The sequence below is a fragment of the Clinocottus analis genome, unplaced genomic scaffold, assembly GCF_023055335.1.
Source record: "Clinocottus analis isolate CAN_PGR_092001 unplaced genomic scaffold, fCliAna1.0.p SCAF_7, whole genome shotgun sequence".
NCBI lineage: Eukaryota > Metazoa > Chordata > Actinopteri > Perciformes > Cottidae > Clinocottus > Clinocottus analis.
Genome location: NW_027176229.1, coordinates 13651078 through 13678111, shown reverse-complemented (window position 1 = coordinate 13678111; position 27034 = coordinate 13651078). Strand labels below are relative to the sequence as shown.

The window sequence follows — 27034 nt, the reverse complement described above, 5'->3', positions numbered from 1 at the left end:
CACACACACACACACACACACACACTCACACACACACACACACACACACACACACACACACACACACACACACACACACACTTTCACTGCTGAATTGAAATCTAATTGTTTTTCAGAGCGGTCTAGCGACAGTCGACACCACACCCGTGCTCCCTCCCAACCTTCACCACCGCTGAGCGAAAAAGGGAACAACCGGAGGTCTTTTATTAGATATGATGGCAAATTTCACAGCTCCCTGACTTACAGAAACCCAATCCTGCGATTAGTCAGCGCTTTGACGTTATCTTAAGTTCCTTGTCAGAATTAATTTACTGTGGGTGGGCTGCTGTGGGGCTGTCTGTCTGTCGTGCTCCACTCGCCGACAGGAGGTGGGGGGTTGGAGGCAACAGGGGCAGGGAGATCCCTTTCAAATAAGCCCCAGCTGCAGTCAGTGCCAAACCAGCCGCCTGAGAACTAAATATCTCCTCCATCAAAGAGCCCCATTCTGCGTTAGGAGAAGCAGTGAATGGGCATGAATGAACAGGCTGTAAACAGATCCCATCCTGGCCCAGCCTGTCTCCCACTTAGTGCCCTCAGCCCTCAACCTCAATCCCAGCCCAGCCAATGTTACCGGAGAACCGATACAGCTGATATACTTACTTAACACACGTGTCACGCACAGCTAAACACAAAATCAGCTACATACTGCAAGGACTACGGATCAGTATTTTTGTTCATTGAAAAGGAACCTTGAACGATATTTTACTGTCGCAGGCTTTCAACTCCACCTGTTTGAGCAGACACGCTAAATCCTGATTCTCAGAAGCGCACGCACGCACGCACACACACACACACACACACACACACACACACAAACACACACACACACACATGTACACACAGACACACAGACACACACACACACACACACACACACACACACAAAATCAAATTTGAAAGTATTGATATTGTACCTTAATCAAGATTGGCAAGAGACTAGTGAGAGCCATTTGCCTTACCAGTGTGAAACTAAAGGCCTGTCTGCAGTCTCTACGCCTGTACAGACACTTCATTAGAGGTATATTCCTGGTAGCCCACGGCTCCCAGTCCCCATTCCCCACCCGACCCTGAACCGCGCCACTGTCGCATCTGATGAAAACTAATGGATTACAGCATTTCAATTTAAGGGAGCCAGCTCCGTTGTCAGCCTATCTTAATCTCCTTCAATTAGGGTGCAGCTCTTAGGCAAATCTCTGACATCTGAGAACTGGGGACAGGCCAGTCACTCCGACCAACAAACAGGTTGAAGTCCTTCCCGGGTGAGGGAAACTATGTCTCCTACATCTTTTCTATCCTCCACTTCCGTAATTTGTTCCATACACTGATAAGTCAATTAGGCCGCAGGTAAGTGAGCTGTAGATGTGTGTGTGTGTGGCTTTATCTATGGCGGCAGCCCACCCTGGTTGAGGCAAAAAAGAGGCCTAGCAAGATTGTGTTTGACTGGATGTGTCCATGCAGTAAAAGGGCTGTCCTGGAGTAGTCTGGTAAGAAGTTAGCTGCAGCCTGACAGACACTGACCAGTGGTCCCCCGTGGCGAGAAGAGGATTGCCTTATTTTTAGCCCCATTCTCCATTATCTGGATGCTTTGTTCTCATAATGGTTATCCCACTCCCATCTGCAGGAACACAAAATAACCCTTTAATGCTTAGAAAGCAGAAAAATGGCCCGGCCTTCTGTAATAAGCCTTGAATTACCTACCCAAGGGTTTTCGTTTCAAGATGTGGAATCTTCAATTATTATGTTCCCATTTAGAAGGAGGACGGAAAGAGAGAGAGAGAGAGAGAGAGAGAGAGAGAGAGAGAGAGAGAGAGAGAGAGAGAGAGAGAGAGAGAGAGAGAGAGAGAGAGAAGAGAAAGGAAGATAGAGAGAGAGAAAGAGAGGGAGGGGGGGAAGGGATGAGACCCAGACACTAATGGTACCAGAGTAAGGCTTTGTTCACTTGCTACATTTAGCCTGTCCTTCATCATCTGCCCTCAGAATCTCAACACCACAAACGATAAAAGACCTGAAATATAGATCTCCCACCCTCCCCATGTTTCTCTCCTTATCAGTCTATTTGTGCTCTCCAACTATTCCCGTCTGCTACCATTGACAGTTGTCTATATTTTCATTTTCAGTGACAGTGCACAGAGACACATGACTTGACACATGGGATGTTTGTTCTATTGTAATTAATGAAATTGAAGTACCAAGAAAGATTTTTTTAGCTTGTATTATTTAATACTTTGCCTTATTTTGTTTTAGGAACATTACAAGGTGATTCTTAGAGTTTAATCGTGGCCTCTTTTTAAATCTTATTAACTCAAATCAGCTCAACCATTACGAATTACATTTACAGACACATTACATACCAGGTTATTATGAGAGATCAGGTTAGGGCTACACTGCAATTAAGACATTGGAATTGAGGATTTGTTTTAGTTCTCTATTTTCAATGAAAAGTTTAAATGTTGTTTTAAATAAATCCATTCAATATTAACTCCTGGAAAGAGTCTGAAATATGTATTTTTTTTTAAACATGATAAAGGCACATGATGTGTGATTGGTTAATTGGACTTCTTCATTCAAAAGATTGGTATGATTGAACTTTGTGAAATGATCAGGTGAAAGATTGGCAGAGAGTGAAAAGGAAAAGGAAAACAGAATACGCATGGAGTCTTTCAGCTTTTAATCCTGATTTCCTATTTCTACCTCTGCAACACTTTATTATATTGCTGCCAGTGAAACAATATTACTTGTGTTTTTTTCTAAGTTTTTCATGGAGGTTTCCTCTCTCTTTAAAATTATTTGGATTCTTTCAAGTACACAGTTCCTCTGCAAGCAGTCAGCAAAAGGAAATCTGAGCCCTTTATAGCTGTCCAGTATCAACAACAACGTCCACAGATGTGAACATTTCCTGAGAATAATATAATCCAAGTAAATATGAAGCTTTAATTATGTTTTGCTGAAACATTTATGTCATGTTGTGTTGTCATTATAAATTGCACATTATGAAGTGCTTCACTTCCTGTCATTTACATGAGATTCACTAAAAGAAATGCCCCATTTGGAAAAGAGTCCTCAAAAACAGTCTGCTTTGATAACCTTGTCATGCTTTTTTATTTGAGGTGTATTTGAGAGATGAAACTGTACTTAATTTTAACTTGGCTTTGACACAATATAGTTTAAATTCTTAAAAGGTATTTAAATGAAAGTCAAATCAAAGTAGTAAAACGCTGAAGAACATAACTATTCTAATGTAGGGTTCAAGAGGGCATATTAATGCTGTTGCTGACCTGCTGGCATTGAGATTGAGTTTCTCCTCTGTGTCTTTTAGGAGTTGTTCAAAGTCCAGCTCACTGGAAACCCCTGGAACCGGCAGCTCCACAAAGGCATGGTCTTCAGGAAAATCCCCTGGCCACTCCATACTACTCTGCAGGGAAAAAGGACAACATAGAGAGATGACCCTACTGTAAAACTACACCAACACTCCACATGACATGTGACAGTTCATAAAGCAAAATAATAAGAAAGACAGCACCGGTGTCAGGATTAAATCAACAATTTAGGCTGACACCCAATAACAGAGATCTGGAGTATATTATCTCAGCTGTCTGTCAAGAAACTGAACAACCAGACGTATTCTGAACACACACACACACACACACACAAACACACACACACACACACACACACACACACACACACACACACACACACACACACACACACACACACTAACACACAGTCATGTGGAGGAGAATAATTTGAAATTTCCTCAAACAGGAGTCTTATTATGAGACACAAATTAATTGCACCTGAAACAAAAAAGGAAGCTTTTCATCAGCAAAAACTGTTTTTTTCCCAGTTCCCCCGTCTTTCCTCAAACAATCATTTGCAGCAGGAGGACCCTTGATCAAAAGGCATTGCCTCAGCCTCTAACCATTTCCACCTACTGACACTACAGTGAGTTAACAAAGGAAAAAGAAAAATAGACTTAATAAATAAACAATGAGGTGAGATGCTATTCAGTTGAGCCTTTAAATAAACAACTCATCTCCTTACGTCTCTGCCACAACCGAGGGCCACCCCCCTACCCTGTGGTGCTTAACGCTCATGCTAACAGCCAATCCCATGCCGGTGCAGTGTTGCTGGGTCTCATATCAACATTGTCATCAACGCGAGTCAAGTGGAAGGTAATGGAGAGTGTCTGTGTCAATTTGGCTTTCTCACACTCCGCCTCTCGCCCCTTCCTCGTCATCTGCTCTGATTTTAATAATCCCTGTCAAATTCCAAACAGCTCCCCATACTCCGCTTCGCTTCTTCACCGCGGCATACAGTCTATGCCACTCTCCCTGACAGGGCAGACAGGAAGCTCAACATTCATTTAGCCTGCACAAAGGGAGGCCTGTCCAGCTGGACAAATATTATTTTCCTCCGCTGACAGCCTCACCAGTTAAGCTTGTCCTTTATTATTTCTCCCTCTCTTCTTCTCTCTTACTGTTTCCCCTCATCATCATGCTCCCTCTGCGCCACTGTCTGAGCAGGGGTCCATACGCAACCATTGCTAAAAGGGAATAACATTTTAAATCCATGGATTAGGAACTCAACATTGTAATTATTTGGGTTGAGCCAGACAGTGTGCGCGCGTTTGTGTGTGTGTGTGTGTGTGTGTTTTGAATATTGTCTGTTTGTGCGTGTGCTGTCTTAAACACAATACTCCTCTTCAAATATATGAATGACAGACAGATGGACAGGAGGTCTGAATGTGGACACTGTGTTGTATGTCTGCTGGATGTCTACTTTCTGGTCTACTAACATATCATCTGTTACCTTAAGTATGAGTGTATACATGCAAGTGAGTGTGTGTCAGGATTCTCAAAGCAGCACACAGGGCCTCATTAGTACTATACTTTAAATCATCCAGTCTCCATTGTCTTGTCATTAGCGTTTTACAAGGCAGATGTTGGAGGAGCCCCTGTGTGTTTCACAGTGTTGCAACAGGGACAACTGGGCCAGGCGCTGAGACGCTGCCTTCCTGAGACATCCACTCCACAGCTATTAGAACAGGGGAAGAAACAGCCGCTTACAGACACACACACACACACACACACACACACACACACACACACACACACACACACACACACACACACACACAACTGTCTTATCTCTCTTGCTGCTACCTGTCTACCCCAGCTAGGCTAACACACATGCCCATTTACAGTAATGAGTTTGTGCTGAAATATTTAGCAGCACGTCCCCCAGGCCGTCGCTTTAAAGCCACTTAGAGCATGTCAAGTTAAAGTCAACATTATTTTAAAGGGGGGCACCTAACAGTCTGCTGTAAAGGAAACATAATAAATTAAATAGGTGCATATTCTAAGATCACAATACTGATGAGAACTACTCACTTCTCATGCATGCCCAGTGGGGAGCACGGCTTCACTGTTACTGTGCGCAACTATGTGGTCATGCTACACTGTACTGCCAATGAATGATGTTCTTCTTTACAATACGTCCTGTCTGCTTAGTGATGGGCTTTAATCTCATCATATTTAATACAGTGATAGTTCTGCTCAATTTAGGAGGCACAAATCTGGTTAAAATATATTGAACACTTTGTTCTTTACTATAGGGAAATATGTGTCTATCATATCTTTTTAAAATATGTTGTGTAATAAGAAATTGTGATGCGACAGCTTTGCATCGTCATAACAAATGCCCCTGTGATTAGCCTACACTAAGGGAATGAATAATACATGACTTAATCCTAATATGACTTGTCATTGCTGATGATCATCATCATTCAACAGTATTAAAGTTCCCTAAACAATGAGTCCATTCCATTAACATTAATATTGAAATACAAGACAATATTGTCACACTGGAGCAGCTCATATTGTGTAATTTAGCATCCCAACTATTATGATTTAAGAAAACTTTAATATTCCTGTCCTAAACATGCATTTATTCTAAAAGAATTTATATAAACCTATGGCTTTATTGGTTGTATGACTGCACGAGTAGAATCTGTAGAAAGTAAATCTACCAATACATCTCACACTGCAAAACTAACAGGTATTCCTATTATTATTATATTTCAAAAGTGATCAATCATTTTGTTTGTAAAATGTCAGATTATAGTGATACATATCCAATTTACCAAACCCAATTGTCCCGCTTCTTGTCTTGTACTTATTTGTATAACTTTGATGATTAATCAATGGATAAGTCATTGATTATTAAAAAGGTTGTTAATTTAAGTTTGTAAACTGGCTGATAAATTATTATTTTAATAATTTGATTTTGCAGGGTTCAGGGTGCATTATATTCTCAAGTGATAAATAACATTTTATTGTGTTATCATACAGTACTTTCTAGTATTTTTATTATTTTATTTTTTATAATCTAAGTTCATAGGTGTAAGCAACACGTCACAGAGTCAAGCTCTTAACTCACTTGCTTTTCATGGTGGTGTTTGATCATGTGACCAAACTCACTGAGACACATCCAACCTTGTGGATCGTATTGTTGCTTAACTGATTAATCAGTTAATCCCCAGAGCATATAAAATAGAACAATAAAAAAAAAATAATGCCCATCAACATTTTTGCAACCACTAGTTATATATGTATATGTTCATATTTTGTTCAAACAATAAAATAAAAGTGAAATGTATTAAATTGACAAACACATTACTCAGAGAACAGTGACATATCATCATATGAGAAAAGCTGGGCCCAGCAAATGTTTGATGTTTTTGTTATACTTGTGCCATAAATGTTTCATTAATTCATAAATATTATAATATATTTTTGACCAATAATGACAAACGTATGAACATTGCTCATTTGATAATAGTCTATGCTCATAGTTTTATCCAATATAGTATGGTGTTAATAATAAACTGCTGTTGCTAGATGTAAGCGACACATCAGAGAGAGAGAGAGATACCTTTGACTTTGACGTTCAATGCATAGCTGTTGAATTTGCTTGTTGTGGTATTTGGCCATGTGACACATACAGATCTGGGTCTTACAAATATGTGTCACTGCACTTGCTGGTTTTAGCAGGTTATCTGTATCTGGTATATTCACATGGCACATGTGTAACATAAACATCTGCATTGATTAAATACGTGTAGCTTACCTTTAACAATCACCTTTATATTCGCTCACTTTTAACTACCAATCCATGACATGTAACGTTAGGGAGAAAAATTACTAGCTTAATTTACAGTCACTTATTATTGTTATTTGTCGAATCTTTACGCAATATGTCGCTCCAACAAAACGGTAAACCGAGAAAACTAAACGACAGACATGCCACAACGTAGGTTCACGTTAATATACGTAATTAAATTACTGTGATGGGAAGCTTATCTTTCACTGTCACGGAACGTACCGTTTTTGCAAACCGCTGTGCAGCCTTTCTGTCAGAATCAAGTTATTGTTATCGATCGATTGAACATCCACGTAACTCAACCAGTACTGTATACATAGCTATGTTATCCCGTTATTGTCGTTATTTCCGGGGACAGAGAGCGTCCGTGACAACAACCTGGAAGTAGCTAGATGAAAACTTCCGCAAGATGGACTATTCCAACTGAAAACCAGAATGGGGGTCTAAGCTTACTGTGTAGTGGCGGAAATATACGTACATTTGATATACAGTAGATATGATTTACTCATCACACAATATTAATTATAGTATATGTATTTTTATTCTAAGGTGTATTCGTTTTAATGTTGACAATTAGTACAAACTATATTACTATATGAGAAATCTCCCCTCTCCAAAATAGTTAGCTATACCCCCAGGCTGTCAACACATGACGGTTGAGCGGTGAGTTTGCCTCGAGATCTATATATTGCAATTTTACCTACGCTACTGAGCAAAGTCGGAGTGAAGTTGATCATAGTTTTGGAAGAAGCAGCCAATCGCTGATACAAAACTCTGCTCACGACATTGGATGTCGGTATCAGAGTTTTGGCGCGCCTGTACATACTGGGAGTGATCATCAGTGGAATGAGGAAAGGTACCATGAACCAACTGGTTTAGACAACTGCAATATGTATCCTGATGAATAAAGAAGAACTAACGCATATTTTTGTTCATTTAGTTAACCCCTGACACTGTGAAAGTACAAGTCTATCAACAACAGTTAATATAGGAGAAAGATTTAGATGACTCATATTGATTGTGTGTGTGCAAGTAGCTTGGTCTCGAGCTAAGTTAATTAACGTTAACTGGCATGGGAAACGTCCGCCCTAATACACCATGTGCCAACTGCCAACAGTCCCATTAATACATTAAAATCCCTTTCCTGTTTTTGACCAAAGTGTTAACTTGTAGTCAAACAAGAATTGTAGCATTATGTTCTCAAGTGAATGGGATGAGTTTAACAAATTTGTAATTTGCATGTCATGTCTAGACTTTAGCCTCATCTTGTCTCGTCTTCATTTTTGTCCTTAGGATGGCGAGCTGCACGCACATTTTCCAGATTTCTGGGATCAAGATCCGGGATAAGAAGAGAGTTTTGGTCAAGATAATCCAGCAGCTCGGTGGAAAATACATTGGCGGCTCAGTGAGTTCTGTAGACTTTTAACCAAGACTATACAATAGTTTAGCAAAAGGCCTTCAATTTATGATTCACTCTCTGTTGTATTGTTTATCTTAAGTGAATACAATTAACATAATGGACATAATGATTTGCCTCACCACACGCAGACAGTATGTCTTTCAGGTATTAGTCTGAGGTTGGTTTTCTCACTACAAGACGTCTAATATTCTATGTTTTCAAATGACAGCAGTTAATTGTATTACAGTAGCTAGAAGTAGGAACATATGTTATTCTTGGTAAGCATGCAAAAAAAAAGAAAGCCTCTGGTTCTTTCCTGTCAATGTTTGCAGCTCCTGTTAGGCACTGTATATGTATGTGTTCATACTTTAAATACAACTGCTAATCTACTCTAGTTTTTATACAACTATTTTTGATAGTTATGTGGGATTCAAAAAACTACTGATGAATTACAGAGTATATATATATATATATATATATATATATATATATATATATATATATATATATATATATATATATATATATATTGTATACATTTTAGTTATAAATATACATTTCCCCTTTTCTGTTGTAGTTTAAGTCCTGAAATTGCAGTGTTATTCTCACAGGTGGGATTGGGAGACAGTTTAATATTATTATCAATCCATTTATGTCATGATTATCACACTGCTTATCTTTTACTTGTGAAAAGCTCGGTCTGGCCGACTGCCATTTATTGTTGTCTTTTACATCATCTTCTAGGTCTATCAGCATGCCTCCACCCATCTCATAATTCCTCAGGTTTTGTCCAGTGAGAAGTTTTTGGCAGCCTGTGCTGCAGGTCAGTGACTATGGTTGTTAATAATGCTGAACAAAAATGAATGTCTAAGGGAACTACTTCGAATGCTTTACTGCAACTCTCCCTTTTTGAATTCGCAACACTGACACAACACCACTGTTCTCTCATTCCTCTACCAGGAAAGTGGGTTGTGACCCCAGAATATGTGCTGGACAGTTTTAAGAATGGTTCCTGGCTCACAGAGGGACCCTATGAAATTGCCATTTCCACAGGTGTCGCATCTTCCGTCTACCCTGCCAGGCAATGGCGGGAGAAGGTCGCTAGTGGGAGGCTAACCGGGGCCTTCCAAGGCTGGAGGGTTCTCCTGATGGTCCAACAGCCTACCCGCAGGGCCATGTTCAAACGGTAAGGTGTTACACAAAAATACTTTAACGCACAATAATCTATCCATGTTTGAATAAAAAGTAGCAGAGTATGATGCTCAATGAGTTCTACTTTAATATGTCCCAGGCTCCTAAAAGCAGGCCGGGCCAAAGTATACCACTGCCCTCCTCCCACTCATGCCGCCGTCACTCATGTCATGGCTAAACCCGTCACAGAGGACTCAAAATCTCACAATGCTCCTTGCTACCCTGTAAGCCACATCGTCCAACACCTCTTTGGGGTAAGTCAGACTAAGTTATGTAAAATATATGTTCTTCATTTGTTCCATTTCATGTTACACTTCCATTGTTATATTAAAGGTGGTTCTCAGTTAAATTTGCAGCGAGTTTTTTTTTTTAAGTTGAGGCTTTTATTTGACTTTGGATTGGTTGCTCAGACCTATTCCTTAAACAAATAAAACACTATACTTATTTAAATGTAAGAATAGTGGCCTGATAATGTTGTTTAGATGTCTAAACCTGTCTGTCTTTTTCTTTTCTTTGGCAGAGCCATTGTGTGGATATGAAGTTCAATATAATGAACGATGATCCAGAAGAGACAACAAACAACAGTTATGTTGACGTAGACTTCTCCAAGCTGGAGAAAGAGCTCCGGGACTATGTCATCAAACAGGAGGTGTGTATGTGTTTGTTTTGTGTTTGAATACATGTTGGAGATATTATTGGTCTACATTCTGCTACTTTTTGTCCATAGTGTTGTCTGTATTCTACATTGTTAATGGGTTGTTTTCCTATAGGGTCGGCCGAGACTGTGCCTCCTTGAATTTCTGGGTTACCATGACCCATACCGGCCACTCTTCAAGGTAGACAAGTGCATATACCCACCCGCCTCCCCCACCCTTAAATACTGCCATACTTCTCTAAAATATATGTGTTTCATCAAGAAGATCAGGTCATTCAATTTCCTTTATGTCATACATTTCAATGGAAAGTGACATCTAGAGCAAGGGCGCATCATACTCAGGTCACCAATTTAACCACCACTGTCAGCTGATCTGAGAGTTTTGATTGGCAGGGCTATTAGCAATACTCTCCACTGTCCTGTCCATACATTACCCAAGTGGATCTCCGTCAGATTGCTATTATAAGTGCTTATGTGTTTCCATTTTGTACTTTCTGAATCCATATGCTATTTGCAAGTAACAGACAGTCAGAAATGACCTCCAGGAACTTTTGATGCCAATTACCCGTCTATTTCCATTACCCTTTTGCCCTCCTCTCTCTGCTGTCCATCTCTTTAAGTGCAATGTTTTCTCCTCCTTTCCATATACCTCTTAGGTTTCATCAGTGTTCATTTATTCCTCCAGGCTATAGAAACAGACTTCAGCAATGTTGGTAGTATGATAGAGTGTGGTCTCTTCACTGAAGCCTTGGACTCAATCAGAAGTGCTATGTTCCCGGGCCTGCTGCCACCAGCGCCATACCTGGTCTCCCTCTTAGAATACGCACAGCAGGTAGGACCAGAATTACCAGACTGCAGAAATTCACCCATGCTGCTGTATGAGCCTCTGGGCCTGCTGTTTCATTACATTTTTAGAAACTTGGTGGAGGCCCTTTTGGCTTTTGTTATTACTATCACTGGACTAAAGTGTAATTTGAAGTTTTTATTGAATATTCAAAACACTAATCTTCAATTATTATTTGTTCATTGTGTCACAGGGTCACGCCACAACTGTCTTTCTGAGAAATTTTCAGCAGGTCATGTATAACCTGCTTGTCACCAACCCTCCCTGGCTGGCCCCCAGCACAGTAAAAAAATATTTTTCCAGGGTGTTGCAGTGTCCTCGATGTAAAACGGGCCCGTGGCCTTTTCTGGAGACAGCCATCAGGTACAGCTCATTTCAGATGAGGTTTCCTGTCAAATTATTCTTTTTGCATTTTAAATGGTAGGAAACAGACACTTTAATCCTCTTTTCCAATAATATAACTCATATTAAGTAATAAATAAGTATTTGGGACACTTATTGACAATGTAATACAAATATGTTCTCATATATTTTCTCTATATTTCTGTATTCCTTCAGTTACTGCCTGTCTAGTGAGGTCACTTGTCACCCGCTCCCTGGACCTGCCCTGCCAACACTGTTACATTTCCACAGTGACCTCCTGGCATTTTTCCTCAAGCTCTTCCAGGGGGAACTCCACTCTGTCACCACCGGGTAACTTGGATATATACAGTGTGGGAGATGAGGCAGAGCTTGTTCTCATGTCTGTTCACCAACAGAGCTTTTAATCCTTCTTGCATGGACAGTCGTGGAGGGGTTTTCCCACAAATAGCATGTTAAGATTAAGGTGGAAATTGACATCCTCAGCTATTGATAGCTGATGTGTGCCGCATCACAGAGGAGTTTGAACTCGTTTGAATATTCAAGAACAGGTCTTGAATGAGACCAGATGTGTAAATATTTTCAGTTTGCACTTGCTTGCATTTATTTAGAAAAGTTTCAAATTCGCAACCATTTGCTGTCACTTACTAAACAAACTGCATGTTATATTAACCACATGTGGAATCACATGTTACTGCCACTGTTTTAATCTGAATAAATGATTGTTACATTTGACAGTCTATTCTTTCTTCATTCACCGTGCCTTTCTCTGCCGTTCTGCTCAGGGATTGTTTGCTGCCTGAGGAAACAGGAGTCTCTCAGGCTTCAGCATCCGGATCTTTGCTGTATGGAACCTTCTGGACTGTGTGGGAGCGCTCCACGCTGTTGTCCCAAGCTGTGAAACAACTAACCCAGCTCTTGGTACAGGCTGTCGTTGAGGTAAATACTTTGGAACTCATCCATCTCATTGGATGGTGTGTTACATCACCCAAGTTAATTGCCAGTTGGGTCAGATTTGTGATCGGACCAGAAAAACAAAACCACTCCTCCTGTTGAAGCTTGCTAACTTGTTGATCTTCCCCGAAGGACTACACTGAGAGGGATGAGAGGCAGAAGTTGCATTTAGCTGACACTCTGCTGGACCTCCTGTCTGTGTTGGTGGAGTTCTGGTGTCAGCAGAACTTCAAGCTGAACCAGAACCTGGTGGAAAAGAGCCTAAAAGACCTCGCAGAGCACTTTGCTGTCATCAGCCAGGGTATGGAATAACAATAGAAAAAGCCTTACATACATGTTTCTTTGTTTAATTTCATGTTATCTGTATGTGACTGATTACGTAGTACAAATGTTCAAAATATTGCACCAGGAAAAAATATTTAACAGATCAATTACTATTACATCTTTTGGTATTTAAAAAAAAATACTGCACCAGTGCGACCACTTTGTTCTTTCTTTCAGTCAGTTCAGTAATGACTCACAGTGTGAGATCTGATGTTCTTTCTGTTTTGTCCTCTAGATTTGTCCCCGGAGGTTCTGGCAGAACTGGTTGTCCGGATTCGTTCTACCAGACTTAAGTTAATGATGGCAGATGCCATATTTAGGAGTCTTTGCTGCAGAAGTGGATTAACAGTTGGAGATGAACCCCTCTCTTTTAAGAAAATGGTGTGTTTGTGTGTGTGTGTGTGTGTCTGTGTGTCTGTGTGTGTGTCTGTGTGTCTGTGTGTGTGTGTGTCTTTGCGCGTGTGTGTGTGTGTCTTTGCGCGTGTGTGTGTGTGTTTAGTTTAGTTAAAAAGACATTGAGTGTCATTTTCTAAAATTACATTTTTTAGAAACTCCACACAAACACACCAATGTTTATACAACACAGAACATAGTAACAGCATTACTGATTTAAAAAAAAAATTGAGATAAATATGCTGCTTTTAATTATTTAGATACATTTTCGGCTTTGCTCTTGTGCTACCATACAAAGGAATAACAAACAGATGTTCTGCATTAGTTAACTTGGCAGAGTGAACATTGCTATAGATTATATTACAGTTCTCTGTCACAGACAAAAAGCTGATGTAGTCTACTCTTTGTATTGTCTTGCAGTACAAACATCTGGCTTTTTTTTGTGCGCCTCCTCAGTCCCTTAAAGACACACAAACATCCATTTGCAAAGTGGCACGGTCTAACCTTGTGTGTATGTGTTTCTCTGACAGGTGCTGTCCTACATACCTGCTCTGGAAAATTTAGCTCAGAGTCCCACCGGTGCTCGCCTCAGGACTGGACCCACCTCCCACAGCTGCACCAGCCAGGGGACCGGCTGCAGGTCAGATACACACAGCTGTCCGTCTATATACCACTGTTCATCTCTCAGGGCACATTTTCATAAGAGCCTAAGGCAGAATATTGTGAAGACATACATGCAGAGGAGGGGGGCTGCACACTGGCCAATAGTTTAGTCTAGATTGGACTTTAAAGCAACTTAACTTATCTTTGACCCTGCTGGTGCTTTCTCATTTTGGTGCCTTTTTTTAGACTATATTCCAAACTACCGAACATTGTGCCTTATATTTAAAGGCCTAACGGGTGAAAATGTACGGACCCGATGAGACTTGTGAGTGAACATGAACAAAGGAACACCTGGAGAGAGGATGAAAGTGTGTGTGTGTGTGTGTGCGTATGTGTGGGTTGAGGGTGAGAATGCATGAATGGAGGGACTGAGGGAAAGCTGGAGAGAGGCAAATGGAGGTCAGACGGAGCGTGAGGAGTTGGCATGTGATGGGTCATGCCCAGGTCTGATCCTATCAGTGTGTGCTGGCTGAAAGGAGGGGTGCATAGGGAGGTTAGACTCTCATCTCACACACAAACACACACACACACACACACACACACACACACACACACACACACACACACACACACACACACAGTGCTGAGTCTGATTTGGACAGGAATCCGACAGATAGACAGACTCGGATATCCCATCAGGCCTTTGTGTCTTCCCTTACGACCACCAGCGCTCAGCCTTCAACCCCCTTCTTCACCTCTCTTGATCTACTTTCACATACTAAGTCCCTCTCTGAATGCAAACACACACACTCTCCATACTTGGTATCAGACATCTGCTGCTCCACCAGCAGGTAGTTGGCCTGGAGAAGGAGAGGAGCCACCAGGGAGCAAGTTCATGCGAAGGCTGCTGGTTCATGTGTTGACCCGATCCCCTCTTCCCTCCATCACTGCTTTCTACTCTTTGTACTTTTTGCTTTCCCCACAGTTTCAAGGGTTTAGTTTGTTTTGACATATACATGAGAAGAACTGAATAAAGCAAGGAACGCAATCTGTGCGGATGAGATAAAGAAATGCCAAAGGGCATGTAAAATCATATGACCCTGAAAGAAAGAATGAAATCAAAATGACAAAGTCTGTGATGAATTGAGAACAGAAACCAGAAGGAAATCCTGTTTCCTCATTTTTCATGCTTGAATGTACGATATTATACATAATTCCAGTGATGTTGACACTCTTAATCAATTAACACATCTTCTGTTGAAGCATTTATGAGCCTGGCACACTCCTCAATTTCTAAGGATTTACAATACATTTGTTTTTGTTGTTGGAGCTGCTATGACTCAATAAAATAATTTAAATATGCTATATAAAGACCGTAACTATATTTGTTGTTAGAGCACTTGTCAATATCATAATTTTTAACAGGATAAGACTTAAAAAAAACATTTAAAAAAAAGCTGATTTTAATTAATATGAATGTGACTGCGTTTTTTTTTCAAAATATCAGTTGTATCTTTTTTTCCAAACTACCGGGAGAACATAGGTCAAAATCCTGGGAAGATGCTTGGTATTGGATTCATGAAAAGAGCTGGAGCAGGTCATAAAGGTTAAGAGTAGCTGCGTGACCCCTTTATCTTTCATTTCTGGCTGTTTGAACGCATTAGGCTGTTTTATTGTGTCTGGAGGCCACTGTAGTGTGTGAGATGGGAAGTGTGCTTCTTCTGCCCCAACAGGCTGGCATCAGAGCACACGTCCAAGCCAAACCAAGCGGACAGACCGACTTTTTAGAAGGCCGCAGTGAGTGCCTTTAGCAGAAGGGAATTTGTAATTAAACTAAATTTATCTCCTGCTGGCTTAATGAAGCACTGCGTACTGCTTTGATCTTTTCAAATCATTTAACTATGTCATTACTTTGCCCTTTTTTTCTTCTGACCATACCTGAATATAGACAATATGGATTGGATTTAAGAAAAGCTTGAAACTCTATGGATACAAGGGACATTTTTGTTTTCGCAATGACCTTTTGGGAGAATTATAGCGAGTGGAAAATGTAATGCATAGATTTCTCTGGCATTCGACATGCACTTCCCCATTACTTCCAGTATTCCTCACAAGTTTCTTGGGACTCTGCCTCCAAGGGTATGTGCTGCCCCAGGCCCAGAATTGATAGCTGGGCCATTGACAGCATGCTGGCCTCCTAAAGTGGACCATGAGGGAAGGCAAGATTGGGGTGTGTACAAGCCAAGTACTGTCAACCCCCACTGCTGCCAGCCTATATGGACAGGGGACACTTGGGTGAAGTGGTTTGAGATAAGAAGTGGTACGCCTTTACACCAGACTTATGGACCCTCTCAAACAAACACACACACACAGACACACACACACACACACACACACACACACACACACACACACACACACACACACACACACACACACACACACACACACACACAAGGAGAGAGAGAGCTTGTCTCATCTCTTCTCAGCCTTGTCCCTGCTAATAACAAGCAACGTGACAGGACGTGTGTTTCCTCCTCACTGCTGGGAGCTCCTTCCTGGCTACTGAACAAGCCAATTACCAAGGAACAAGCCTCTTCCCTGTAATATGGATGGCACTCCGCTTCAATGCAGCGCACGCGCACGTGCACAGACGTATACACTCCAGACACCTGTCAGACTTCATGCAGGCAAATCTTCCATACCCACTCACAGGACTAGTGACAGCCCACAGCTATTAGCACGCCACTACTTTGAAGAGGCTTCACTTTCTTTTACTAGTTATTCCTCCTAATGTGCTTGCTCACATCGAATTCTCTGTCTCTGCGTTTGAGGCGTTAAGTGGGAGGAAAAGTGCTTTGGAGAAGGGAATGGAGGATTGGGCGTGTGAAGTTTGTGTGTGCCCAACACAGAAGGGGTTTGACAGATATTGTCAGATTTCATATAAAATGATACAACGCCAAGAGGGATTCATTTGCTAATGGCACTTTTCACAGTACAGTAATTCCCGTTCCACTTTCTGTACCACTAGGTCTCTGCGCTGTCATGCCGGTCGGTCATTGAAGCTTTGGACTTGTTTATGTAAATGCTTATTTTCTTATAACCCTTTTGACCATGCCCTTTGTCTCCACACAGTGCTCACAGCTCTTTGGTGAATGAAACAAGCACTGAGAAAGAGAACATCCCCAGAGGTTTGAACAGAGTCAACGCAGCAGGTACGGCACATGCATGCATACACACCCATCGCTGCTTGACAATATCGCTGCAGATGTGCAAGGAGCAGACTTTTAATGGACTGATGCACTGCACTAGGTCATCAGTAAAGAGGCACATGATAGCTCTGTCATCACTTTCAGTTTAATGAAGAGCACATAATGTATGGAGAGAGTGATTGATTTGCATCGGACCACGCTTCCATCTAGTCAGCTGTAAAGGCAACTCGGCTGCATAATTTGTGTGTATGTTCAGGGCATAGTTAGCCTCCTCCTCCACTTGTTCTATTCACATTGAAATTCATCGCTGTGCTTTTTGTTTTGCTTTTTTCCTCATGTCTTATTCATCTTAAAAAACAGTAATAGATAAATAAATAAATGGCGCGGACAGAAATAATGGCTTCCTCATACAATAACACATATTAGTACGCACAATGTGCCTCAGATCTCAGTTTTAGAAATATTAAATGCAGCAATTAAGGTAAAGCTACAGATATACAGTGGCTGCACTGGTGGAACTTCCTGCAATTAGAGACATAGCACTCTGTGTGAACTCGTGAAGGTGTCAGAGCTCATATCTCCCCCCTCCACCTGATCAGAAAGGCCCTGTGCCGGTGCAAAGGAGGGAGTGGGGGAGGGGGGAGGGAGGAGGCAGGAGGCAAGAGACTCAAGGCTGTTGGCATGTGTTGTTTTTCCACTACGTGATCTCTATACCGATGCGGTCGGCATTAATTTTTGATGAACCATCGGCACAGCATCCTCCCCTCTCGCCCTCTCATCCCATCCCATCTCATCCTATTCTCTCTCTCTTCCCTCTCTTTCTCTCTCAGGCTTTTTCTCCCACATATGTAAGCTTGCTTTCTTATATGCTGCACTTCTTTGCTTTGGAGCATCTGTCTCGCCTCCTGGAACCTCAGTATCTTTGTCAAAGTAGCTGAGAGGGGTTCAGGGATTTGGGATGAACTTCTCTTTTTTTCAGTTCCTTATTCTGGAGGCTCTGCCGAGATTTCATTCTAAATCAGTCTGAATATACTGTATGTAGATTGTCAAACAACTGCTGTGTGTTTTTTGCTCGCTTGAAATCTGTTTGCTTTTAGCTTCATGTCATCCTGAAACAAGCTATTATTATACTAGTCAACATTCACACAGCATAGTTCAAAAGTTAGGTTCTTTGTTCTTGGGAATGTGAAGGTACTCCAGGTTACCAGCAATCAGAAATAACTCTGTAAAAAGTTTCTGCTTTAAAAAATGATCAAAGTGTAATTATTGTTCATGCTTAACACAGTTAGGGTCGTCTGTTACTTGAAAAAAAGTGCCAGCTGTCCCATACCTAACAGTGGCAACAACTTGCAGATTTTTCATGGAGTTTGGTGACTTCATGTCATTTGCACCAAACACCTCATCATCCCAAGCATATTGTTACAAAACGACGTAACTCTCATTTTGGTCAGTGGGGCTATCTAGAGTTGCTTTGGAGTTGCATTGGGCAAGACTGGAACATAAACTACCTCAAGAGTCTGACAGTCCAGATTGGGCAGTAAAGCTCATTGATGTAACTCAATTTTTTTTATTTTTATGATCTGTTTTTCTAACTAGTGATTTTGTAGTGTATATTGATTCCAATCTGTACATAATCAATGTTGTTAAAAATACTGAGGCACTGCAGTAATCTGAATTTGTGAGAATTAGAGCCAGCGACAGGAGTCTTCAAATAGTTTTAAATATATCCACAAACTAGCACTGAGTACCTTTTATAACACATTCCTCACAAATAGCATTGTTACTGGCTTCCAGCAGCTTTTTCGGTCCAGGGACCAGTGGGCCAAGTGACACCTTTAGAGGAGTGTAGCAAGCAGACTGAGGGATATAAAGAGCAACACATACATTTTACTTTTCTATTAAAGTGTGAAATGGGGGATTTATAGAAAAGGACAGGCGGATTTATCCTTTCCGTGCTTGTAAATGCTGAGCATGCAATTACCCCTATAATAGAAGCGTTGTGTCCAAATTGGAGCCATTAAAGTGATTTAACAGTGCGTGGATTGGCCCTGGCATTTGTGAGGATGTGTACACATGGGGTGTAGTGGAATAGATGTTTTATCACAGTGTTTTAGAGCGCGGTAATAGCAGAGCAGCCCATGTAGAACACTGACGTGCCACACTGTACAGCTTACTCATTAGTGACTGTAGTTTGGACTAGGCTCCACTCTCTGTATAGGTGTTTTTGGAAATATTAGTTTACTTCATTCATTCATTCTTGTTGTTTCTGGTGACCAGTCACCAGTGTGTGCTTTCTGATGTTGCACTTGCAAATAACTGCACTTTTACACATAAGTTAAAATTACTTTTACAGTGACTGTACTTGCAGAATGAAAATCAGAAAATATTACCATAGAATAGTAAGTTATTTTCACACTGAAAAAATACCCAAATGTTCTTTTTGCTGAGTGCTTTATTTTAGTGATTTTAGTCATTTGTATTTTCTGGTGCTGCGTTATCAAAATTAAATAGACACGATCTGACGAAGTGCTTTTCATAAGTTGCAGTCTGCTTTATCAGCCTGTTTGTATTTCTGAACACCCAAAGTGTTTCTTTACAGAAATGAAGTTACTTATTTTGTATTGATGTCTTTTCAAGGCTCTTCAGTTGATGTAGGCTTTAGAACAGCATTTTTCCATCACACTTTTAAACCTTGATTTGCCAATTCAATTAAATATTATGAAATATTATATTATATAAAGCTGTTGCATCACGTTACCTGGGAGAACAGAAATGTCCCTTTTTTCGATAATCAGTCCCGCCATTTGCCAGTTTTACCCCTTTCCACTCTTTAACCACTTTACGAGCAGTGGTTTGACATTTAATGTGTCTTCTGCCTCCTCAAAGACACCATGGAAGAAAGGAATCCCGCCGAATGAATAGGATCTAGGATTTCCAATATTTCCCCCATATGCTTTGAAATGCTGAAAACCCGTTTACTCTCTTCTTCACTGCTTCTTCTTTCTTGCCCCACTGTTTCCTCCCTCCCTTTCCTTTCTGCCCCGGTCTGTGCGCGCTGGAGTGGAGCCCCTGTACAGGCGAGGCGTCCTGGGGAGAGCTAGTAAAGCATTTATTATGGGCTTTTCAGTCCTGTATTATACTGGCAAGCACAGAGTCACTCATGCTTGGCCTTTAACTTCCCTCTGAAGTTCAGCCATACATGAAAAGAGGCGGCTATGGCCCGCTAATATATTCCTGGTTTAATATTGTATCGGGAAAAAGTGAGTGACGGATAAAGATAAGAAAGGGGGAAAATAGGAAGAGGGGAGAAAGAAAATTGTGTTAAAAAAAAATGTAAATGGAATCCTTGATTTTATTTTCCATGCCTGTTCACTGGTAGTTTGCTGATTAAATATCACGTGGTGACACTCGCAATGCCCAGCGGAGCTTTTGAACCCTGGATCTGTGAAGAATCCTTTTCGAGGCTTTGTGCGTGGGCTGTCTACCATAACTTCCTCTCAAGTAACAATATAGGGATGAGCGGACAGGAAGCAAGACTACATTCTCGCCACTACATTCATTTTACTCGCAGACTGCCCCGATATTAACTTTGTTGGGCTCGGGGTGTTAGTAGATCTCCGTGTCTAGAAAAGAGAAAAAGAGCGGGGCAAATTAGTCTCTCCATCTTTAATTTTTTTTTCTCCCATTTTTTTCCCTTGAAAGATCTCCCCCCTTTTCTCATCACTCTTCTTAAATCGCACTCTCATTGGCGGGTCGTACTTTTTTAGGTCAGGATTTTTCCTTTGGTGTTTGGGGACATTTCTGTGGTATTTTATTGGTTTGTTCACCATATTCAGAGGGACAATGGGCAGGACATCGAGGCACACCCTAATTTTGGATTGCTCTCATCTCTTCCGCCTCTTCTCTTTTTTGGGTGTGTTTGTCCGTTGCGTGTGTCCTGGTCGAAGGAGAGACCCTCCTCCACAGAGCTTGCAAGAGGAACCAAGTGGAAACAGTGCTTCAGATCCTGTCGCTTCCTGGCACGGACGTCAATGTTAAAGGTAAGACTTTCACGCTTTCCCTTTTCTCTGAAGTCTCACCGTCATCTGACTCCACTCCCACTGTTTGCGATAGGGTTTCGAAGAGCGATTAACATTGGGGGGGAAAAAGATGTGAGAAGAAATAGGAGTGAGTATGCGTCATCATTGAGGGCAACCTTTAGCTAAAGTGTAAAGGGTGTGTCTAGAAAGATCTGGAAAGGTTTGCTGCCTCAGATTTATAGCTTTATGTGACTTTGCTAAGTGAATTAAATGCCTTTTGATATTTCAGAGTGACTTTCTTTTTTCCTTTTTAGGTCAAATTTAATTTCTTCCCTTCCTTTCATGGAAATGTTGTGGTGTTTCAAAGATTTCATGGATTTTTTAATAGCCCTTTCATAGCAGCCTAAATTGGCTTGCATCTTATGCAGGGGGTGATGTTTAAAATGTGATCAGGCAGAACTATGTGCAAAATAGTAAAATTACCGCTGTCTCCCTGAATGAGGCCCAAGTTAACTGAGGCAGAACATTTTCGGTTGTCAGATAAGACAGATGTTATGATGAATCTCCAAATGGTCTAATTTTGATTATTGAGAACATGTCTATCCATGTCTGTTTTTTAAGTTTGAAACAAACACTGTATATCGGGATGGACTTAAGTGTTTTAATATTTCTTAGAAATACTTGTATTCCTTGGCGAGAAGTGGTGATTTGTATTTGTAGCCTAAAGTCTAAAGTCACATTCAAAATGGCGATTCAATCTTTAGCAGCCTTCGTTGAGTCGTGTCAATGTATTTTGTCTTAAAAAGACATACAAGTCTCTAATCCAATTTTTTAAAGTCCTTTCACAATTTGCTGCCTCCTTTTTCACTTCCAGTATTAGCTTTAATCGCTTTTCAGGGTCTTGTCAATCTCGCCTAATTTCAGCACGAGAGTGCTCTAGTTAGCCACGTTAGCTTATTTGCTGCTCGCGTTGTTAGCTCTGAGAGGTAACCAACAACTTAGGCACAAGAGTTGGCCCACTCATGCCACAAGTCTCTTTACTTTTTCATAATGACACCCCAGACTCCAAATTGTCTAGAACTGTAACATACTTTAAGACATGTACATATCGGCTTGATCTACAAACTACTTACCAAACATCACTATCTTCCATTAAGATCCTAGACCGAAAGCAAAGATTTGATCATGTATCTTATACTTTTTTTTTTTTTTTTTAAATCACAAAAGCATTCAGCAATGTTACTGGGTTGTGTTCTTGTGTTTTTGACCATACAGACCATGCAGGCTGGACACCTGTGCATGAAGCCTGCAACCATGGCAGCACTGTGTGTGTCGAGGCTTTGCTACGTCACTGCCCTGCCCTTGTACTAAATAACCAGGTGGGTGGAGTCAGCCCACTTCACGACGCTGTGCTAAACGGACACATGGACATCGCCAAAATGCTATTGGAGCATGCAGGTGAGTGAACTTCACCACTATACCCAGAGACTCAGTGATTTAGAGACTTAAAGAAGGACAAAAATAATCAGTTTTATAAGATGGAGCGAAAAGTATTCAAAATAAATTACCCACATTTTATGTTTTTAATACCAAAATAATAGTGCAATGTTATATTACCAAGTAATATGGTTGCTAAGCAGCACATCACTTAATTTTCACCTTTGTGTATTCATGTGTATATTTACTAGATTAGGCTAATGCTTTTAATGGGGCTCGCCCAATCAGAATAGGACAAAATGTGTCTATGATTTTAGGTTAGTTAAAACTGTGACACTGATATTGGTCTTGCTTTATTTTGTCTATATCATTACTCGGGCAGGTTCAATTAAAAATTGCCACTCCAAATGTATGTTCCATGTATATATTTCCTAATGGTATGGGATACTCAACTGTTTTTATAAGTCTTCATGTAATAAATCTTCCTTGAAGCGATTCATTAAACCAAATGGTTCCTGTCACATTGATAGAATCATATAATGTTAAAATAAAACACCTTTAACTTGTAAAGCCAGTTGGCTGCCAAGAAAGCTAATCCGTAGAATTAGCCATTTAGCTAATGATTTACTGCAGTCGTGGGCTGAATGTCACTGCTGCTGTAGCCAAGACGAGCTTTCAATTTAATACCGCCAACAAATGCAGCAGTGCTTACTGACAGATTGAATGCTGCTTTCGACCTTATTAGCAGGGTCAGTTTTACCTAGACCAGCCTTGAGGGACCTGTTGATGGTGGGGCTTTTACAGCGACTTTTTTTACACATCAAGTTCAGGTCATTCATCACGAAGATAACTATTCAGCCTCTGAAAGAAGTTTTATAATGATTTATGTGATTCTGGACTTGCCTTTCCCAAGTCCAAACCCCCCAAAACATGATTATGTCATAAGATTTGGCTTGGGCATGGAGACTTTGCAGAAAGTCTGTGTAAGAAGTAGAAGGATATTGTCCTTTAAATGATGAAACCAAAGATGGTATAAATTTTGCATTATGGGAAATGTAGGCTCGTTAGTTTATTGGGCTTCATCCATACTTAAGACTAAATGTTAGGATCTCTTTCTGGAATATCCCTTTTAAAGATACAATATGTGTCTGTTATCTGATGATATATTACGGTTACCTACAAAACAAAAAGCATAATGTGCTGCAGACAAGACAAAGCAAATTGGTTCTAGACCCCAGAGGCCATAGCGGTTGTCTGCTTCTTCTCTGTTTGATGTGTAGATCATCTATACCATCTATCCCTCTGCCCCACTGCTTGTCTTCATAATCCTCATGCAATCCTGCACTGCAGTGTCTGTCCAAACAGATTACAGCAGCACTTCATGAGATGTCTGTTAATGTCATTTTGACGAGATTAGAGGAGTCAGGATCCGCCACTTGCAAAATTCACGAGCAGGTTTTTGTGGAAATGTGTCACAACACAACTAGTTTGTGTGTCGCATGTTTGCATGCCACATGCAGTCTGAGCTCAGGAGGGTTGAAGCGAGTGTGACGGGTGTCGGAGCTCAGGAGCGGGTGGCGTTGCTGGTTGCGTGCACCAGGTGTTTGTGTTTTGCTGGGAGGATGGGTGGCATTTGCCAGCATTGAACAAGTCTCTCATGTAACATACTGTACTTCTGCCTCTGCTCACCTCTCAGTTTGACTAATTATAGTTAATTTGATTCAACCTTCCCATTAACACATGTACATATTCTGTCCTCAAAAAATAAATTAGACTGGGATTGTTTAGTCCCGGAGAGGAAACAAGAGAGCGCTCCATTTTTTTCCCTCCCATCCTCAGTAACAAGAGGGAGAGACAATTAAAAGAGGTCAGATGAAGAAGCAGCTATCTGTAAAATTAGAAGATGAAGCGAGAGCGTGTGTGTGTGTGTCTGCAGCAGACGTCTGGCCTGCTGTCTAGGCCAGGTCTCTTCGCAGGGACTGAGCAGAACAACAGGAATGAGAATACTCCCAATTTGAAACACCTGCAGGCTTGTACATCATACTTCCTTTTCTCGCTCGGTCTCTCCTGACTGTTTGCTATTTCCTCACACCTTGATGGCGGGTTGTCTAAAGGCTACATTAGGGAGCTGGTGAGAAGGTGGTCCTCTTGACTCCAGGCTACACTGTCTCTCTTGGTCCATGATCCCCATCCGGTTGCTATGGATACCATCAATAGTCCTTGTATTTCTTTTCTCTTCTTTTTTTTCTTCTTCTTTAAATCCTGGTTGTTGAATCTGGGAAGTTTGGGCTTTGGGGCTTTATCAGGGTTAGTTACCGTAAGCATCTTTATGTTGTTGTTCATTCCAGGTTTTACTCTAAACTCAAGCAGGACTTTTGTGCTTATGGCATCATTTCTAACATCTATACATCAGAGTACTTTTTAAAATTTGGCCAGGGAGATGTGCAGCAATGTCCCATGGTAGAAAACAAGGCTAGTGGGCCAGATGCATTTCAATTCCTCTCTGTCTTTATTTCTTATACTCCTGTGTTGTATTCTTCTTAGTGCCTGCTACACCTCCTGAAACTATATTTCCCATTGAGGCATTCACCCTGCTGTTTCCAACAGAAAGGCTGAACCTAGCTGCCAAGGTTCTGATAGGCCAGAGAGGGCAACACTGACACTGGCACACCAACAAAGCCTTTATTTGGGAGTGATCTCACCCTTTTGTAAGCCTGTCTGCTGGGAGGCCGTGTGTGTGTGTGTGTGTGTGTGTGTGTGTGTGTGTGTGTGTGTGTGTGTGTGTGTGTGTGTGTGTGTGTGTGTGTGTGCGTGTGCGCACAGGGTGAATTGTAGGGGGGAAGAATGGATGGATCCCACCCCTACCCCCTCTACCTCAGTCCCTCCAGGCTCAAGGAACTGGCAAGGAAAGGATGCCATGGCTGAGGGCAAGGCTGACTCTGCTCCCCCCTCCTCTTCCCATTGCCCAAGGCCGCCCCACATGACCCTGTGTATAAGTGTGTGTGTGTTGTGTGTGTGTTTGGCTCGTTTTTGCACTGTATGGTAGAGTACTTGGCTATATATTTTGGGGTATGTGCATGAATGCACATTCATTTTCTTGAATCTCAAATGCTGTAATGAGCGTATGCTGGCTTGTAATTAAGTATTTGTAAGTATGTGTGTGTGTTCGCCGACGCTTCCCTGCGCCCCTTCCTCAGCTGGTAGGAGTGTTTAAATTTTGCAGGGTGGCCAGGGCAGCCGGTACCCCTGATTGGAATGGAAAATGACCCGCAGCCTTTAGCTGTGCAGTTCAGACCTGGCACACACACACACACACACACACACACATATACACACAGAGTGAGGGCGTGTCAGTGAGCAAAGGGGGTGGAGAAATGAAGAAAAGAGCCTTTAAGCTGTCACCACTCGGCCCTGTGACCGTAATCGCTGATGGCATCCTCTCAATACAGCCCACCGTGTTAGTAAGCACAGCAAGTCCACCTCGACTGGTAAACACATACATACACAGACTTATTTAGATGCTTGAAGGGGAAAGAATGATTCAGGTATATAGAAAAGTGTTTTTTGTTTGTCTAATTGTTTGGCTTGAGTTAAGAGAGGGCAAGAGAGTAGCGACTTGACTGCCATTACATTTTCTCTTTGGATTTTTGTGCATCTCTGGTACCCACACACAAAAACACACGCACGGTCGGTTTATGCACAGCTTCCCGTGGTCCCTGCAGATTTTAATGTGAACGAGTGTTTGTGGAGCAGAAAGATGTCATTTGCTCAGTGGCACGGTAAACGCACAGTCCCCACGGGCCGCTGCCGACAGTCATGGTTTGTCTCTGTCAGTTTGTCTATCTCTGTCATAGATACACACTCACACAGGTAGGGCTTTAGACACACTTGGGCTTCCTCGCTGTCAACACGCTAAAGAAAGTTCATTCTGCTCACTACTTATTTCCCTGTGGGTCCTGAACTGGCAACTGCGAGGAGCTGAGCACTCGTACCATTAGAGGTGAGGCTGTGTTTGGAGCCCTCGGCTTCACTCAGGTGTGTTGATGTTTCAACTGCTGGTTTCTCCAGGCTATATTTCAAGGACTTTCCTCGCTTGGAATTTTTGAATAGATTCTGCCTCTTTCTCCTCTCCTTCTGCCTTTCTCTCTCGTCGTCCACCCCCCCAAACCTTTCTTTCTGTGTTTTGGGGTGGTTGCCAGGATTAAGTCTAGAGCTCAACCCAGCAGTCTCCCGGGTCGTTCTTCAACATGCTCCAAAAGGAGGGAGAGACTCCTTTTCAGACGAGGCCTGTGTTTTATACAGATGAGGACCATAGAGGATTAAAGGAAGGATATGATTTTGCAATTCTTTTACCGATGGTTTCTTGCTGGCTTTTTATTCGGTTTTCATAGTGTACATGTCTTGCCCTTTTTCTTCTTTTGAAACCGCTGCAGCATTTGT

At 41.5% G+C, this 27034-nt stretch overlaps 2 protein-coding genes across 11 annotated transcripts in view; one reads left to right on the top strand and one right to left on the bottom strand.

The window, feature by feature from the left end:
* The window catches only part of kiaa0825 (KIAA0825 ortholog), a 120669-nt gene extending 113111 nt beyond the window's left edge, over positions 1-7558 (bottom strand). For 4 of the 7 annotated variants that reach the window (XM_068605334.1, XM_068605339.1, XM_068605338.1 and 1 more), the window contains exons 1-2: positions 7426-7558; positions 3315-3451 (exon numbers count right to left, since the gene is read on the bottom strand). In XM_068605334.1, coding sequence (XP_068461435.1) covers positions 3315-3445 — 131 coding nt within the window. In that variant the 5' untranslated portion in view covers positions 3446-3451; positions 7426-7558. Of the gene's footprint in view, positions 1-3314; positions 3452-7170; positions 7400-7425 lie in introns of those variants that run through there. The other 3 variants (XM_068605336.1, XM_068605335.1, XM_068605337.1) reach the window with 3 other exon arrangements.
* A 286-nt stretch (positions 7559-7844) lies between these two features.
* Positions 7845-27034, top strand: part of slf1 (SMC5-SMC6 complex localization factor 1) — a 27050-nt gene continuing 7860 nt past the window's right edge. For 2 of the 4 annotated variants that reach the window (XM_068604441.1, XM_068604444.1), the window contains exons 1-17: positions 7845-7866; positions 8497-8608; positions 9347-9425; positions 9563-9788; positions 9894-10047; positions 10314-10442; positions 10564-10629; positions 11134-11280; positions 11486-11655; positions 11851-11985; positions 12438-12591; positions 12739-12907; positions 13166-13311; positions 13854-13963; positions 17062-17141; positions 21086-21178; positions 22433-22615. In XM_068604441.1, the coding sequence (XP_068460542.1) occupies positions 7853-7866; positions 8497-8608; positions 9347-9425; positions 9563-9788; positions 9894-10047; positions 10314-10442; positions 10564-10629; positions 11134-11280; positions 11486-11655; positions 11851-11985; positions 12438-12591; positions 12739-12907; positions 13166-13311; positions 13854-13963; positions 17062-17141; positions 21086-21178; positions 22433-22615 (2167 nt within the window). In that variant the 5' untranslated portion in view covers positions 7845-7852. Of the gene's footprint in view, positions 8060-8496; positions 8609-9346; positions 9426-9562; positions 9789-9893; positions 10048-10313; positions 10443-10563; positions 10630-11133; positions 11281-11485; positions 11656-11850; positions 11986-12437; positions 12592-12738; positions 12908-13165; positions 13312-13853; positions 13964-17061; positions 17142-21085; positions 21179-22432; positions 22616-27034 lie in introns of all 4 variants that reach the window. The other 2 variants (XM_068604443.1, XM_068604442.1) reach the window with 2 other exon arrangements.